The 17127-nt window shown below is 49.7% G+C and overlaps 1 protein-coding gene across 1 annotated transcript; it reads right to left on the reverse strand.

Annotated features, from left to right (window-relative positions):
- Nucleotides 1-602: 602 nt before the first annotated feature.
- On the reverse strand, nt 603-17075 carry LOC112205887 (putative nuclear pore complex-interacting protein family member B2). The gene is made up of 10 exons (XM_063797353.1): nt 16397-17075; nt 12785-12913; nt 9061-9160; nt 8753-8897; nt 7529-7589; nt 7384-7419; nt 5096-6025; nt 3914-4522; nt 2647-3697; nt 603-1339 (listed from the first exon to the last, which is right to left on the reverse strand). The coding sequence occupies exons 1-7, from the start codon at nt 16538-16540 to the stop codon at nt 5096-5098; spliced, it is 1545 nt and encodes a 514-aa protein (XP_063653423.1). The 5' UTR covers nt 16541-17075; the 3' UTR covers nt 603-1339; nt 2647-3697; nt 3914-4522.
- Between the last annotated feature and the right edge of the window lie 52 nt (nt 17076-17127).

The raw sequence follows: 17127 nt of genomic DNA on the forward strand, positions 1-17127 counted from the left end.
GGGGTTTCACCAAGTTGGCCGGGCTGGTTTCAAACTCCCCACCTCAAGTGCTCTGCCCTCCTCGGCCTCCCAAAGTGCTGGGATTACAGGCATGAGCCGTGGTGTCTGCCCCTAATGTGAGTGATCTTTAACATTGAGGACTTGAAAAAGAAAACCCTGAAGAAACCTAATTATTTGATGTCTGGACGACAAGGAAAAAGATAGAAATGGCATCAGATAATAAACAGTGTAAATGTTTATCAGAAAGGGGCTGGTGGTCGGGACGAGTAGGAGGATCGCTTGAGTCCAGGAGAGCATCTCTACAAAAAAGTTAAAGGATTTTTTAACATTGGCCAGGCGTGGTGGCACACATCTGTGATCTCAGCTACTTGGGAGGCTGAGGCAGGAGGATTGCTTGAAGCCCAGGAGGTTGAGGCTGCAGTGAGCTGTGATCAAGCCACTGCACTGCAGCCTGGGTGACGCAGCAAAATCCAGTCTCAAAAAATAATAATAATATTTTACATAACCAACCACTTCTAAAGATTAAAAAAACCCTCTATGATTAAAAACCTCAGGTCCCTCAGGCAATCATACCAGATACCGAAACAAAGCAATAACATAAGGACTGCCGTACTTATTTTATTTTTATATTATTTATTTATACTTTGTTAGTTTGTTTTTGGAGTGTGGGTTTTGTTTTGTTTTGTTGACTTTTTAATTTTCTTCTACTCAGTTATATTGTTATTGCTCAGGCTTGAGTGCAATGGCCTGTTCTCAGCTTACTCAACATCCGCCTCTTGGGTTTGGGTGATGGTTTCACCTCAGCGGACCTCCGCCTCTTGGGTTTGGGTGATGACGGTTTCACCTCAGGGGCCCTCCGCCTCTTGGGTTCGGGTGATGAAGGTTCCACGTCAGCGGCCCTCCGCCTCTTGGGTTTGGGTGATGATGGTTTCACCTCAGCGGCCCTCCGCCTCTTGGGTTTGGGTGATGATGGTTTCACCTCAGCGGCCCTCCGCCTCTTGGGATCGGGTGATGATGGTTTCACCTCAGCGGCCCTCTGCCTCTTGGGTTCGGGTGATGAAGGTTCCACCTCAGCGGCCCTCCGCCTCTTGGGTTCGGGTGTTGAAGGTTACACCTCAGAGGCCCTCCGCCTCTTGGGTTCGGGTGATGAAGGTTTCACCTCAGCGGCCCTCCGCCTCTTCGGTTCGGCTGATGATGGTTTCACCTCAGCGGCCCTCCGCCTCTTGGGTTTCGGTGATGATGGTTTCACCTCAGCGGCCCTCCGCCTCTTGGGTTCGGGTGATGACGGTTTCACCTCAGTGGCCCTCCGCCTGTTGGGTTTGGGTGATGATGGTTTCACCTCAGTGGCCCTCCGCCTGTTGGGTTTGGGTGATGATGGTTTCACCTCAGTGGCCCTTGGGTTTGGGTGATGATGGTTTCACCTCAGCGGCCCTCCGCCTCTTGAGTGTGGGTGATGATGGTTTCAGCTAAGCGGCTCTCCGCCTCTTGGGTTTGGGTGATGATGGTTTCACCTCAGCGGCCCTCCGCCTCTTGGGTTTGGGTGATGATGATTTCACCTCAGCCTCCCTCCGCCTCTTGGGTTTGGGTGATGATGGTTTCACCTCAGCGGCCCTCCGCCTCTTGGGTTTGGGTGATGACGGTTTCACCTCAGTAGCCATTGGTTTGGGTGATGACGGTTTCACCTCAGTGCCCCTCCGCCTCTTGGGTTTGGGTGATGATGGTTTCACCTCAGCGGCCCTCCGCCTCTTGGGTTTGGGTGATGATGGTTTCACCTCAGCGGCCCTCCGCCTCTTGGGTTTGGGTGATGATGGTTTCACCTCAGCGGCCCTCTGCCTCTTGGGTTCGGGTGATGATGGTTTCACCTCAGCGGCCCTCCGCCTCTTGGGTTCGGGTGATGAGGGTTTCACCTCAGCGGCCCTCCGCCTCTTGGGTTCGGGTGATGATGGTTTCACCTCAGCGACCCTCCGCGTCTTGGGTACGGGTGATGATGGTTTCACGTCAGCGGCCCTCCGCCTCTTGGGTTCGGGTGATGATGGTTTCACCTCAGCGGCCCTCCGCCTGTTGGTTTCGGGTGATGATGGTTACACCTCAGCGGCACTCCGCCTCTTGGGTTCGGGTGATGATGGTTTCACCTCAGTGGCCCTCCACCTCCTGGGTTCGGGTGATGATGGTTTCACCTCAGCGGCCCTCCGCCTCTTGGGTTCGGGCGATGATGGTTTCACCTCAGTGGCCCTCCGCCTCTTGGGTTCGGGTGATGATGGTATCACCTCAGCGGCCCTCCGCCACTTGGGTTTGGGCGATGATGGTTTCACCTCAGTGGCCCTTGGTTTGGGTGATGATGGTTTCACCTCAGTGGCCCTCCGCCTCTTGGGTTTGGGTGATGATGGTTTCACCTCAGTGGCCCTCCGCCTCTTGGGTTTGGGTGATGACGGTTTCACCTCAGTGGCCCTTGGGTTTGGGTGATGATGGTTTCACCTCAGTGGCCCTTGGTTTGGGTGATGATGGTTTCACCTCAGTGGCCCTCCGCCTCTTGGGTTTGGGTGATAATGGTTTCACCTAAGCGGCCCTCTGCCTCTTGGGTTTGGGTGATGATGGTTTCACCTCAGTGGCCCTCCGCCTCTTGAGTTTGGGTGATGACGGTTTCACCTCATTGGGCCTTGGTTTGGGTGATGATGGTTTCACCTCAGTGGGCCTCCGCCTCTTGGGTTTGGGTGATGATGGTTTCACCTAAGCGGCCCTCCGCCTCTTGGGTTCGGGTGATGATGGTTTCACCTCAGCGGCCCTCCGCCTCTTGTGTTCGGGTGATGATGGTTTCACCTCAGCGGCCCTCCGCCTCTTGGGTTCGGGTGATGATGGTTTCACCTCAGCGGCCCTCCGCCTCTTGGGTTCGGGTGATGATGGTTTCACCTCAGCGGCCCTCCGCCTCTTGGGTTCGGGTGATGAGGGTTTCACCTCAGCGGCCCTCCGCCTCTTGGGTTTGGGTGATGATGCTTTCTCCTCAGCGGCCCTCCGCCTCTTGGGTTTGGGTGATGATGGTTTCACCTCAGCGGCCCTCCGCCACTAGGGTTTGGGTGATGGTTTCACCTCAGCGGCCCTCCGCCTCTTGGGTTCGGGTGATGATGGTTTCACCTCAGCGGCCCTCCGCCTCTTGGGTTCGGGTGATGATGGTTTCACCTCAGCGGCCCTCCGCCTCTTGGGTTCGGGTGATGATGGTTTCACCTCAGCGGCCCTCCGCCTCTTGGGTTCGGGTGATCATGGTTTCACCTCAGCGGCCCTCCGCCTCTTGGGTTTGGGTGATGATGGTTTCACCTCAGTGGCCCTCCGCCAGTTGGGTTTGGGTGATGATGGTTTCACCTCAGTGGCCCTTGGGTTTGGGTGATGATGGTTTCACCTCAGTGGCCCTTGGTTTGGGTGATGATGGTTTCACCTCAGTGGTCCTCCGCCTCTTGGGTTTGGGTGATGATGGTTTCACCTCAGTGGCCCTCCGCCTTTTGGGTTTGGGTGATGATGGTTTCACCTAAGCGGCCCTCCACCTCTTGGGTTTGGGTGATGATGGTTTCACCTCAGCGGCCCTCCGCCTCTTGGGTTTGGGTGGTGATGGTTTCACCTCAGCGGTCCTCCGCCTCTTGGTTTTGGGTGATGATGGTTTTATCTCAGTGGCCCTCCACCTCTTGGGTTTGGGTGATGATGGTTTCACCTCAGTGGCCCTTGGTTTGGGTGATGATGGTTTCACCTCAGTGGCCCTCCGCCTCTTGGGTTTGGGTGATGATGGTTTCACCTAAGCGGCCCTCTGCCTCTTCGGTTTGGGTGATGATGGTTTCAACTCAGTGGCCCTCCGCCTCTTGGGTTTGGGTGATGATGCTTTCTCCTCAGCGGCCCTCCGCCTCTTGGGTTTGGGTGATGATGGTTTCACCTCAGCGGCCCTCCGCCACTAGGGTTTGGGTGATGGTTTCACCTCAGCGGCCCTCCGCCTCTTGGGTTTGGGTGATGATGGTTTCACCTCAGTGGCCCTTGGTTTGGGTGATGATGGTTTCACCTCAGTGGTCCTCCGCCTCTTGGGTTTGGGTGATGATGGTTTCACCTCAGTGGCCCTCCGCCTTTTGGGTTTGGGTGATGATGGTTTCACCTAAGCGGCCCTCCACCTCTTGGGTTTGGGTGATGATGGTTTCACCTCAGCGGCCCTCCGCCTCTTGGGTTTGGGTGGTGATGGTTTCACCTCAGCGGTCCTCCGCCTCTTGGTTTTGGGTGATGATGGTTTTATCTCAGTGGCCCTCCACCTCTTGGGTTTGGGTGATGATGGTTTCACCTCAGTGGCCCTTGGTTTGGGTGATGATGGTTTCACCTCAGTGGCCCTCCGCCTCTTGGGTTTGGGTGATGATGGTTTCACCTAAGCGGCCCTCTGCCTCTTCGGTTTGGGTGATGATGGTTTCAACTCAGTGGCCCTCCGCCTCTTGGGTTTGGGTGATGATGCTTTCTCCTCAGCGGCCCTCCGCCTCTTGGGTTTGGGTGATGATGGTTTCACCTCAGCGGCCCTCCGCCACTAGGGTTTGGGTGATGGTTTCACCTCAGCGGCCCTCCGCCTCTTGGGTTTGGGTGATGATGGTTTCACCTCAGCGGCCCTCCGCCTGTTTGGTTTGGGTGATGATGGTTTCAACTCAGCCTCCCTCCGCCTCTTGGGTTCGGGTGATCATGGTTTCACCTCAGCCTCCCTCCGCATCTTGGGTTTGGGTGATGATGGTTTCACCTCAGCGGCCCTCCGCCTCTTGGGTTTCGGTGATGATGGTTTCACCTCAGTGGCCCTTGGTTTGAGTGATGATGGTTTCACCTCAATGGCCCTCCGCCTCTTGGGTTTGGGTGATGATGGTTTCACCTAAGCGGCCCTCTGCCTCTTGGGTTTGGGTGATGATGGTTTCACCTCAGCGGCCCTCCGCCTCTTGGGTTTGGGTGATGATGGTTTCACCTCAGCGGCTCTCCGCCTCTTGAGTTTGGGTGATGATGGTTTCACCTCAGCGGCCCTCCGCCTCTTGGGTTGGGGTGATGATGGTTTCACCTAAGCGGCCCTCCGCCTCTTGGGTTCGGGTGATGATGGTTTCACCTAAGCGGCCCTCCGCCTCTTGGGTTCGGGTGATGATGGTTTCACCTCAGCGGCCCTCCGCCTCTGGGGTTCGGGTGATGAGGGTTTCACCTCAGCGGCCTTCCACCTCTTGTGTTCGGGTGATGAGGGTTTCACCTCAGCGGCCCTCCGCCTCTTGTGTTCGGGTGTTGAGGGTTTCACCTCAGCGGCCCTCCGCCTCTTGGGTTCGGGTGATGATGGTTTCACCTCAGCGGCCCTCCGCCTCTTGGTTTCGGGTGATGATGGTTTCACCTCAGCGGCCCTCCGCCTCTTGGGTTCGGGTGATGATGGTTTCACCTCAGCGGCCCTCCGCCTCTTGGGTTCGGGTGATGAAGGTTCCACGTCAGCGGCCCTCCGCCTCTTGGGTTTGGGTGATGATGGTTTCACCTCAGCGGCCCTCCGCCTCTTGGGTTTGGGTGATGATGGTTTCACCTCAGCGGCCCTCCACCTCTTGGGTTTGGGTGATGATGGTTTCACCTCAGCGGCCCTCCGCCTCTTTTGTTTGGGTGATGATGGTTTCACCTCAGCGGCCCTCCGCCTCTTGGGTTCGGGTGATGAAGATTCCACATCAGCGGCCCTCCGCCTCTTGGGTTTGGGTGATGATGGTTTCACCTCAGCGGCCCTCCGCCTCTTGGGTTCGGGTGATGATGGTTTCTCCTCAGCGGCCCTCCGCCTCTTGGGTTCGGGTGATGGTTTCACCTCAGTGGCCCTCTGCCTCTTGGGTTTGGGTGATGATGGTTTCACCTCAGCGGCCCTCCGCCTCTTGGGTTTGGGTGGTTTTTCTGCCTCAGCCTCCTGAGTAGCTAAGGGAGGTGTCTGGTGGCCCATCCTGTTTTTTAAAGTTTCACCTGTGATGTAGGGCCAGTAGGGCAATCCTGAAGAATGACGATGCTCCTGTAGGGCCACTCTGACCTGCAGGGCCAAAGGAGGGAATGTTTTCACACATATTCATTTGATGGACAAAATTACCGCCACCAACACAGTCTGCCCCTTCTGTTGCTGGTGATAGATTTTTGCACCTTTCCATCCTCCAGGTTTCAAAATAGCCGTATCAGTGTCATAATATCACCCTTCCACTGAGTACTGCCAACAGGTGGGGGGTAAAGAAAAGTCATTGGGACACACTGTTGTCTCCACATGCCACTGTGTCTGTCTGCAAATGTAGGCAGGCTGGTGTCCTGCCCCAGGGAAGACAGAGTCATAACATAGTAATAAAGAAGCATGTTTGAGACACAGGCGTGTCTATGTCTATCCTCATTCCTCCCTCACAGCCATCACCTGAGCATGTTTCTTGCACCAGGTCAACAGACAGTAAGAGACCGTAAGAGAGGTATGAAAAGCCCATTGTCCACACATGTTGCAGCTTCTTTTTGGAGAATGTTTTCCAGGCCTTTTATGTTCTGTCTCTGAGTCTCAGAACTCTGCAAGGTCAGTGTGACCACCCTGCTACAAATCTAAGAAAACAGAGGTTTCCAGAGGAAGGAGAAATTGTGCCCAGGGTCACACAGCTTGCAAGAGGCAGAGTGGAAGTTGATTCCAGCTCTGCCTGCAGGCCCCTCTCATTTCCCCTCTGTTTCCCTTCTTGACAAAGGATCTTCTTCACTCTGGAGGTGCCACCCATGAGAACAAAGAACTCTGGAGAGATGTGGATTCCTGAAGAGCTGCAGGGGAACTGGGAGAGGGTTTTCTGACAGAACAATCTTACCTCAAGAAGTCAGTTAGGCATGGCTGTAATATTTCTTTTCACTCCCATGTAATACCAAATTGTAAGTGCACTAGGACATAAATAATACTTTCGTCCATGGAAAAATGAGGTGGGAATTCTAAACAAAGCAAGTTTTAAAACTGTGTTTCACTTCAAGTGTACAAGTCCCATCGCGTGTAATCATAGGACTCGGCAGCTTTTGAAGTACAGAGGCCACACAAGAACCAGCTTAACTGAGCATCAGTTAAGGCCTTCATTTGGAATTGTTCCTGTGGGTAATAAGTTACATTCACTCTTCACTAATTTACAGTCAGGGCCCATTTACTATTACAAATACGGAACCTCTGACACTTAGAATATTAGATCGGGGCCCCACTGGGTGGGGATGAATGTGTTTTTGAGCAACACGGTTACCAATTGGGATGGGACTGTGATGCTTGTAGGCAGCCTTCCTCTCTGCCATCTCCCTCTGCAGGGCTTGAGCACAGAGCCGTAGGGAGAAAAATGTATCCATGTCCTGACCTGGCAGACTATGTCCAAAAGCAAGGAAAACAAGCAAACTTACCCAGTTGCAAAGAGGCTTTCTTGCAGAAGGGGTGATCTGAAAAAGCCAACACATGAGAAATTGAATGTTGAGAGAGTCTAAGGGCTGTGGCATCATCTGCATCAGCACTGAACTATCCTGCAACTGCGGGGAGGAAGCTCCTTACTTTGCATTTGTAGTAGTCCTCTGCCCGCCGCCGCAACTCTTGCGCACGTTGAAACATTGCCCTATGGATTACAATCACTTTCATCAGATAAAGCACCACTTTCAGGATGATTTTAAATAATCTGCCATGTTTCTGTTATCCTCACAACTGTACCCTTCCACAATCTATCTCTACCTAGAAAACGTATTTCAGATGGCTATAAGAGTACAGTCTGAGCCGGTCCTGGTGGCTGACGCCTGTAATCCCAGCACTCTGGGAGGGTGAGGCGGATGGATCACGATCACGAGGTCAGGAGATTGAGACCATCCTGGCTAATACGGTGAAACCCCGTCTCTACTAAAAATACAAAAAATTAGCTGGGCGTGGTGGCAGGCACCTGTAATCCCAGCTACTTGGGAGGCTGAGGCAGGGGAATCACTTGAACCTGGGAGGTGGAGGTTGCAGTGAGCCAAGATCATGCCACTGCACTCTAGCCTGGGTGACAGAGTGAGACTCTGTCTCAAAAAAAAAAAAAAATTGGCCAAATGTGGTGGCACACACCTGTAATCCAAGCTACTCGGGAAGCTGAGGCAGAATTGCTTCAAACTGGGAGGCAGAGGTTGAGTGAGCCAAGATTGCACCATAGCACTCCAGCCTGGGTGACAGAGCGAGACTCTATCTCAAAATTTAAAAAAAAAAAAAAAAGGCTGACTGTGGTGGCTCACACCTCTAGTCCCAGCACTTTGGGAGGCTGAGGCAGGTGGATTACCTGAGGTCAGAAGTTCGAGACCAGCCTGGACAACATGGTGAAACCCCATCTCTAGTAAAAATACAAAAATTAGCTGGGCGTGGTGGTGGGCACCTGTAATCCCAGCTACTTGGGAGGCTGAGGCAGGAGAATTGCTTGAACCCAAAAGGCAGTGAGCTGAGATTGTGCCATTGCACTACAGCCTGGGCAACAACAGCAAAGCTCCATCTCAGGAAAAAAAAAAAAAAAGAGAGAGAGAAAGGAAAACCAATGCCAGTACTAGCAACACCTCTTCCCCCGAAAAAATGACAAACAAGAATGTAGGAAGGGAAAGGAATTATACAGCTTAAACTAATGAAGCAGAAAGGACAAACTCAATTTTGAACCCACTGAATTTGCCACAAATATTGTAGAAAATATTCTCAAGGACTTTACAGTTGTCTACTTTGATTGGCACATGGTTCATACAACAGTATTTGTGTCAAGGCACATCTTACTGTTTTTTGGCGGTCTTCCTCTTTCCATTGATTTTGTCATGATGGTTGATTTTCGTTGTCACCTTCATCTTATGGATTTTAGCTCTAACTTTTGTTTCCACATGTCTCCATAGAGTAATGACGTCTTTCAGGCCAATTTTATTTCCTGGAAAGGAAGAAACTCTTTTCTTTGTGTGCATACAAATGGACCTCAGCCCTTGGTGAGAGTGAGGAGAGGAGAAGGTGAGAAACCTCAGGGCAAGAAGCTGTTCTTTCCCTTTCCAGGGCAAACTCATTTCCACACTATGGGGACTCCAACAGAGCCATACCTTCCTGTCTACGGTGGTTGGACCTCCAGGCTCTCTGCTGTACATCTGTGGATCCATCATGTCCATTTTCAGACTGGAAGATAGTCTTCAGGAAAGACAACTAGGAAATAATAATATAAGAATGACAGCTGGGCACGGTGGCTCATGCGTATAATCCCAGTACTTTGGGAGGCCGAGGCAGGTGGATCACGGGGTCAGGAGTTCAAGACCAGCCTGGCCAAGATGGTGAAACCCCGTCTCTACTAAAAATACAAAAATTAGCCAGGCATGGCAGCGGGCGCCTGTAATCCGAGCTACTCGGGAGGCTGAGGCAGAGAACCGTTTGAAGCTGGGAGGCGGAGGTTGCAGTGAGCCGAGATCACACCACTGCACTCCAGCCTGAGTGACAGAATGAGACTCTGTCACACACACACACACACACACACACACACACACACACACGAATGACATGAGGCTGGCACGGTGGCTCACTCCTGTAATCCCAGCACTTTGGGAGGCTGAGGCAGGCGGATCACCTGAGGTCGGGAGTTTGAGACCAGCCTCACCAACATGGAGAAACGCTGTCTCTGCTAAAAATACAAAATTAGCCAGGCATGGTGGTGCATGCCTGTAATCCCAGCTAGTCGGGAGGCTGAGGCAGGAGAATCACTTGAACCCAGTAGGAAAAGGTTGTGGTGAGCTGAGATTGTGCCATTGCACTCCAACCTGGGCAACAAAATTGAAACTCTGTCTCAAAAAAAAAAAAAAAAAAAGGCCAGGTGCGGTAGCTCACGCCTGTAATCTCAGCACTTTGGGAGGCTGAGGCAGGTGAATCACAAGGTCAAGAGATGGAGACCATCCTGGGCAACATGGTGAAACCCCGTCTCTACTAAAAATACAAAAATTAGCTGAGCATGGTGTTGCATGCCTGTAGTCCCAGCTACTCGGGAGGCTGAGGCAGCAGAACTGCTTGAACCCAGGAGGCAGAGGTTGCAGTGAGCCAAGATCCCACCACTGCACTCCAGCCTGGTGACAGAGTGAGACTCCGTCTCAAAAAAAAAAAAAAAAAAGAAAATGACATGAATATACTTCACACAACTGAACTGTACACTTCAACACGGTTAGATGGTAATTATCATCTTCTAAGTATTTTACCACAGGTTAACATGTTTCACAACTTGAAAAGGAAGTAATTACCTTCAGCTCTCTGAGTTCTAGAATTTGTAACATTTCACCCCCTGCTCCTTCCTGATCTGCACTGGAGCATCTTCCTTCTGTCCCTGCTCTACTCAGAGTTCACTTTCCCTTCCCTCACATCAGCTTCGTTGAGGCTGGTTTGAACTTAACACAAAACATTCTCACTAATGACTGAATTCCCACCAAGATTTCCATATTATCACAGTATGCTTTTAATCTTCGAAGATATTAAATATTCTCATCATAGCTAAAATGCAATGCAAATCCCATCTCAGATGTGGGTCAGATACCTATGAATCTCCTGAGGTAGTCATTGAAATGACTTTTTTCTTGAGACGGAGTGTCACTCTCAACCATGCTGAAGTGCAGTGGCGCTACCTTGGCTCACGGCAACCTCCACCTCCCAGATTCAAGCGATTCTTGTGCCTCGGCCTCCCAAGTAGTTGGGATTACAGGTGCCTGCTGCCATGCCTGGCTGATTTTTGTCTTTTTAGTAGAGATGGGGTTTCACCATGTTGGCCCATCTGGTCTTGAACTCCTGACCTCAAATGATCCATCTGCCTCAGCCTCCCAAAGTGCTGGGATTACAGGCATGAGCCACCACACCTGGCCTGAAATAATATCTTTCAAATTCTTTGTAGAATTTGTTTTTTCCTGATTTCTGCACATAGGATAAAAAAAAAATCATGTACTAGGATATCGAGAGAAGCAATGGGTAATCTAAAAAGATGAAAAGAGCAACCACGTCAATCCCACAGCTACTGCTAGATTTCATAGGAAAGGTAGCTGGCCCAGTTTGGAGCTAGGAGAAATGTCAAACACATGAAGAAATGAGAAGCAAAGAAATGCCATCACACATGAATGCTTCATGGCACCCATGATGTCCCTGCTTAGGAGGCAATGGTATAGATGACTAGATGACAAGGACAAAGAAGAGAGGTGCGAAGTTGTCCAAGTCCAACAGCTCAACTGAACTTTCCTAAATGGAATTGTTAAAAAGTGGTAAATTTAAAAACTTCCCCTGGCTCACGTGGTGGCTCACGCTTGTAATCCCAGCACTTTGGGAGGCTGAGGGGGGTGGATCATTTGAGGTCGGGTTTTGAGACTAGCCTGGCCAACATGGTAAAACCCCGACTCTACTAAAAATACAAAAATTAGCTGGGCATGGTGGTGGGCACCTGTAATCCCAGCTACTTGAGAGGCTGAGGCAGGGGAATCACTTGAAGCCAGGAGGTGGAGGTTGCAGTGAGCTGAGGTCACACCATTATACTCCAGCCTGGGCAACAGAGGGAGAATCGTCTTGGGAGTGAGAAAAGAAAAAAAAAAAAAAAAAAAAAAAAGCTTCCTCCAATTTATACCGAAAATTCTCTGTTCAGGACTAAGTGGCATAGAGAATGTTAAATGTGCCTAGATATCTTCATAACTCATATATTTTCTGTTTTCTACATATCTTGAAAGGCAGTGCCAAATGACGTGTAATTATCTAGGTGGTAAAACTGAAACATACTTCCTCTTCCCTTGAATATAAAAAAGCATTGTGGTATTAGTACTTTTATCTTGGATCATTGTTCAGAAGGAGGTTCAGCCCCCAGACAACCACATTTTTACTGTCATGAATGGCAAGACAAAATGTAGAGCTCAACTTACCCAAAGGAAAAAAGGCTCAAAAGACAAATTATGGCACAACTTAGCAGCCAAATTCTTACCAAGTACAGACTTTTGACATACTGATCTCTCTCCAGTTGCAAGTGGGAACATGCACTTTGAATGATGTCATTCAAAATTACCCTGCCCAGACACACTTTTCATTGATTCTCTTGGAGGGCAGTTCTAAGAGATTCTCTGGGGCTTTCTCTGCATCATGAGACGCAGTGCAGTTCTGCCCTTCACCTTCCGGCAGTTTGTCACCTCGTCCCTATGACCTCAGAGGAACTTTGTCTCAGGCCAATTGTTTGTTCCTTGGGCTCTTTCATTTCCCCTAAAAATCATTTGCTGCCCCTCTAAATGGCCTACATCTCCATCTATCTCCCTCTCCCCTCAGAAGAGGGTGCTCTTTAAGCATCAACCATCCGGCCCTTCTAGCAGTCTCATGTTTCAGCTGGTTCCCATGTTTATGCCTGTTCTATGTTTTTCTTTTCCTGTTAAGCTGTCTGTTGTCAGCTCATTTCTGCAGTGAATCTTCAGAGAGGAGATTGGAAGCTTTCCTTCCACCCATACGATAGAACTATAAAGCAGAAGAGTTTAGAAAGAATTTCCTATTTAAGTGACGAAACCTCATACTCCATTTGTGACAAATAGCACAAAGGTTAAAAAAACTTATTTTTGACCAAAAGCTCTGTTGACATTCTATTAAACAAACACTGACCTATTTAAGTTTCATAATGTAAATGGCAGATATTTTCATCATTCTTATGCTAATAAATCATTTCCCTGATTTTTTGGGTAAAACCACATATTCATAATGAAGTCCAGAAACGTGAATTGTTTTATATAATTTATTCTTATTTGTGATTACAAGTATACCTCTACAGAAAGTTAGTATACTCACCCAAAGGTAAACTGTCCAGAGGGTAATGACAACTTTATAACTTCTCGGAAACGCAATAATGATACGTAAGCAAGGACTTCCACCAAAGTCAGTCCCACGATGACGATGGTCAGCCAGAGTATTGATAACCTGGAATAATAATAGTTGAAATAATGAAAAGGTCAATGACACTGACAATATTTCACTCAGAAAGAATCATCTTTAGGAACCGTCAACCTCCTCCAAAAGGTAACCACATCCCTCAGATATCACCGTGGGATTCCACTGCTACAAAAAAGAACAGAAGTTAGAAGTCACATGGTTTTCAGATGGCTGGTAGTGTTTTTAGGCATTGCAAATGTGGGGTGTTGTCTTTCTTGGTATAAAGCAGGGATATCCAATCTTTTGACTTCCCTGCCTATATTAAAAGAAGCAAAGTTGTCTTGAGCCACACATAACATACACTAACACTAACAATAGCTGATGATCTAAAAAAAACCTCTCTTTATTTTTTGAGACAGAGTTCCGCTCCACTCAGTCGCCCAGGCTGGGGTGCAGTGGCGCAATCTCGGCTCACTGCAACCTCCAGCTCCTGGGCTCAAGCCATTCTCCTGCCTCAGCCTCCCGAGTAGCTGAGATTACAGGTCTCTGCCACCATGCCCGACTAATTTTTGTATTTTTAGTAGAGATGAGGTTTCACCATGTTGGCCAGTCTGGCCTTGAACTCCTGACAGGCGATCTGCCTGCCTCGGCCTCCCAAAGTGCTGGGATTACAGGTGTGAGCCACCATGCCCGGCCATTTTTTTTGTTTTTGTTTGTTGTTTTTGAGATGGGGTCTCACTCTGTCACCCAGGCTGGAGTGCAGTGGTGTGCTCTCGGCTCACTGCAACCTCTGCCTCTCAGGTTCAAGTGATTCTCCTGCCTCAGCCTCCTGAGTAGCTGGGAGTACAGGTGCCTGACAGTGCACTCAGCAAATTTTGGTATTTTTTGTGGAGATGGGGTTTTGCCATGTTGGCCAGGGTGGTCTCGAACTCCTGACCTCAGGTAATCTGCCCGCCTCAGCCTCCCAAAGTGCTGGGATTACAGGCATGAGCCACTGTACGTGGCCAAAATCTCCTAATGTTTTAAGAAAGTTTACAAATTTGTGTTGAACTGCATTCAAAACTGTCCTGGGCCACATGCAGCCCGTCACTCATGGGTAAGACAAGCTAAGTATAAAGTAATTATCTTATCTTTTCTTTTTGTTTTGAGACAAAGTTTTGCTCTGTCACCCAGGCTAGATTGCAGTGGCATGATAGCTCACTGCAACCTCCGCCTCCCGGGTTCAAGCGATTCTCCTGCCTCAGCTACTGAGTAACTGGGATTACAGGCGCCTGCCACCACGCTCGGCTAATTTTTGTATTTTTAGTAGAAACAGGGTTTCACCATCTTGGCCGGGCTGGTCTCCAACTCCTGACCTCATGATCCACCTGCCTTGGCCTCCCAAAGTGCTGGGAATACAGGTGTGAGCCACTGCACCTGGCCAGTGGTTATCTTTTCTTTAAAGTTATTTACTTGTTTTTTAAATTGATGTATAACATTGGATGCATTTATTATATATCACATGGTAAAAGAATCCCTCTAAATAATACTTCTCTCTTGGATTATATGAATCTTTGTCATTTAAATCTCAGCATCAGTAAAAAAAAAAAAAAATACAATGAAGAGATTACTTCATTCAGAAATAAGTATCAAATTTTAGTGCTTAAAAATTAACAAGGTGGGCCGGGCGTGGTGGCTCACGCCTGCAATCCCAGCACTTTGGGAAGCCAAGGTAGGTGGACCACGAGATCAGGAGATTGAGACCATCCTAGCTAACACGGTGAAACCCATCTCTACTAAAAATACAAAAAATTAGGGCATGGTGGCACGTGCCTATAGTTCCAGCTACTTGGGAGGCTGAGGCAGAAGAATCACTTGAACCCGGGAGGCGGAGGTTGCAGTGAGCCGAGATCGCACCACTGCACTTCAGCCTGGGTGACAGAGCAAGACTCTGTCTCAAAAAAAAAAAAAAAAAAAAAATTACCAAGGTGGAGATCATGAAAATGGCATGAATAGTGTGGGATTTCTCTAAGATTGTTGATATTAATTCCATTAGACTCTTATGTGAGTGAAGACGAAGACTTCCCCTGAGTAAGTTCAGACAGCTTGTGATAACATTTCTACATGGATTCCTCAGGATTTAACTATATACTCTTGAAAACATCTCAATTTTAAATGTTTCTTTCAAGATGGTGAATTAAACAGAGATAGCCCTTCAACAGGTTGAACCAGCATATGCTGAGTCTGAAATGGAAATGATGGAGTTAGAGAACCATACAACAATGGTAATGATTTCAGAAACATGGTGTTGAGCAGAACAAAGCAGACACAAAAGAGTACCTATGGCATGGCATGAATCTGTATACGCGAAATTCCAGAATAAGCAAGCTAACCTATGATAAGAAAGAGACTGGCTGGGAAGAGTGAGAGTTCACTTTCTGGGGTGACATAATAGTGTAGATCTTGGCTGGGCACGGTGGTTCACGCCTGTAATCCCAACGCTTTGGGAGGCCGAGGCGGGCGGATCACCTGAGGTCGGGAGTTCAAAACCAGCCTGACCAACATGGAGAAACCCTATCTCTACTAAAAATACAAAATTAGCTGGGAGTGGTGGCACATGTCTGTAATCCCAGCCACTCGGGAGGCTGAGGCAGGAGAATTGCTCGAACCTGGGAAGCAGAGGTTGAGGTGAGCTGATATTGCCCCATTGCACTCTAGCCTCGGCAACAAGGGAGAAACTCTCAAAAAAATAAAGAAATAAAATAATGTAGATCTTGAAAGGGGGTTGGTTTATGCTGGTGTATGTACTTTCCAAAGTTAGTAAACTTACACTTAAGGTTATATATTTTGGCCAGGCGCGGTGGCTCACGCCTGTAATCCCAGCACTGGGAGGCTGAGGCAGGCGGATCATGAGGTCAAGAGATGGAGACTATCCTGGCGAACATGGTGAAACCCCGTCTCTACTAAAAATACAAAAATTAGCCAGGCGTGGTGGTCTACTAAAAATACAAAAATTAGCCAGGCGTTGTCATCTGAGCTACTCAGGAGGCTGAGGCAGGATAATTGCTTGAACCCCGGAAGCGGAGGTTGCAGTGAGCCGAGATCTTGCCACTGCACTCCAGCCTGGGCGACAGAGTGAGACTCTGTCTAAAAAAAAAAAAAAAAAAAGTCATCAAACCAGATGACACAAATCAAATGACGTTTCACTTTGTTTTGGTCCATTTTGTTTGTTAGAGACAAGAGTGCAGCGGGGCCATCTCGGCTCACTGCAACGTCCAGCTCCTGGGCCCAAGCGATCCTCCCACCTCAGCCTCTCCAGTAACTGGGATAACAGGTACGCACCACCAGGCCCGACTAATCTTTTTTGGAATTTTTTGTAGAGATGGGGTTTCGCTATGATGCCCTGGCTAGTCTTCAACTCCTGGACTCAAGTGATCTGCCCACCTCGGCCCCCTAAAGTGCTGGGATTACAGGCCTGAGCTGTGTAATTTCATGCCGCGTGACACAGCCCAGTAAAAAGGAAGAAACCCCCCGGGTCCAGCGTCTACTCACACAGGTGGACTGATGGCTGATAAATCCCAGCAGGAGCCAAAAGAGCAGCCACAGCACCCATCTACTCACACAGGTGGACTGATGGCTGACAAATCCCAGCAGGAGCCAAAAGAGGAACCAAAAGAGCAGCCACTGCACCCGCATGTCCTGGTCCTTTCAGGGCGCCCTGAGGCGGCCAGGACAGAGGTGGAGGTGGCTTAGGGCAGGGAGGAGGGAAGGGGACGGGGACGGGGCCGGATCTGAGTTGGGGAGGGGGAGGGGAGGGGAAGGGGGGAAGGGAAGGGAGAGGAGGAGAAGGGGGCTGTTGGGCACCTGGAGGAGGTGGAGGAGGAGGAGGAGGAGAAGAAAGGGGTCTGGGATAGGATCCGGTTCAAATTAAGTTCTCAAGCGCTGGTGGAAGGTTTAGCTACAGGTCACGGAGAAGATCAGGGAAGCAACAGGACACGCGGGGCAAGGGAGCGTGAGGCTTAGGAGCAATTAGAGGGAGACAAACGTTCTGCTATCCACCAAACCTTCTTCGGTCTGGGCCCTCCCTTAGCAACCCTGGGGCTTTATACTCCCTCTCCACCAATCCCTGATGACCCCGGTGGTGCCTCACAATGGACAATGCCAAGTAGCGCCCGCATCATTCCAATGACCCCTCCCCCATCTCAGTCCCCCACACTCCTCCCAAGCACAGGTCCTCTCTGGAACCTTCACAAACCTGATTTCTGGTCCTCCCCAACCAGCTC

Source organism: Pan troglodytes, chromosome 18, assembly GCF_028858775.2.
Source record: "Pan troglodytes isolate AG18354 chromosome 18, NHGRI_mPanTro3-v2.0_pri, whole genome shotgun sequence".
NCBI classification, from domain to species: Eukaryota; Metazoa; Chordata; class Mammalia; order Primates; family Hominidae; genus Pan; species Pan troglodytes.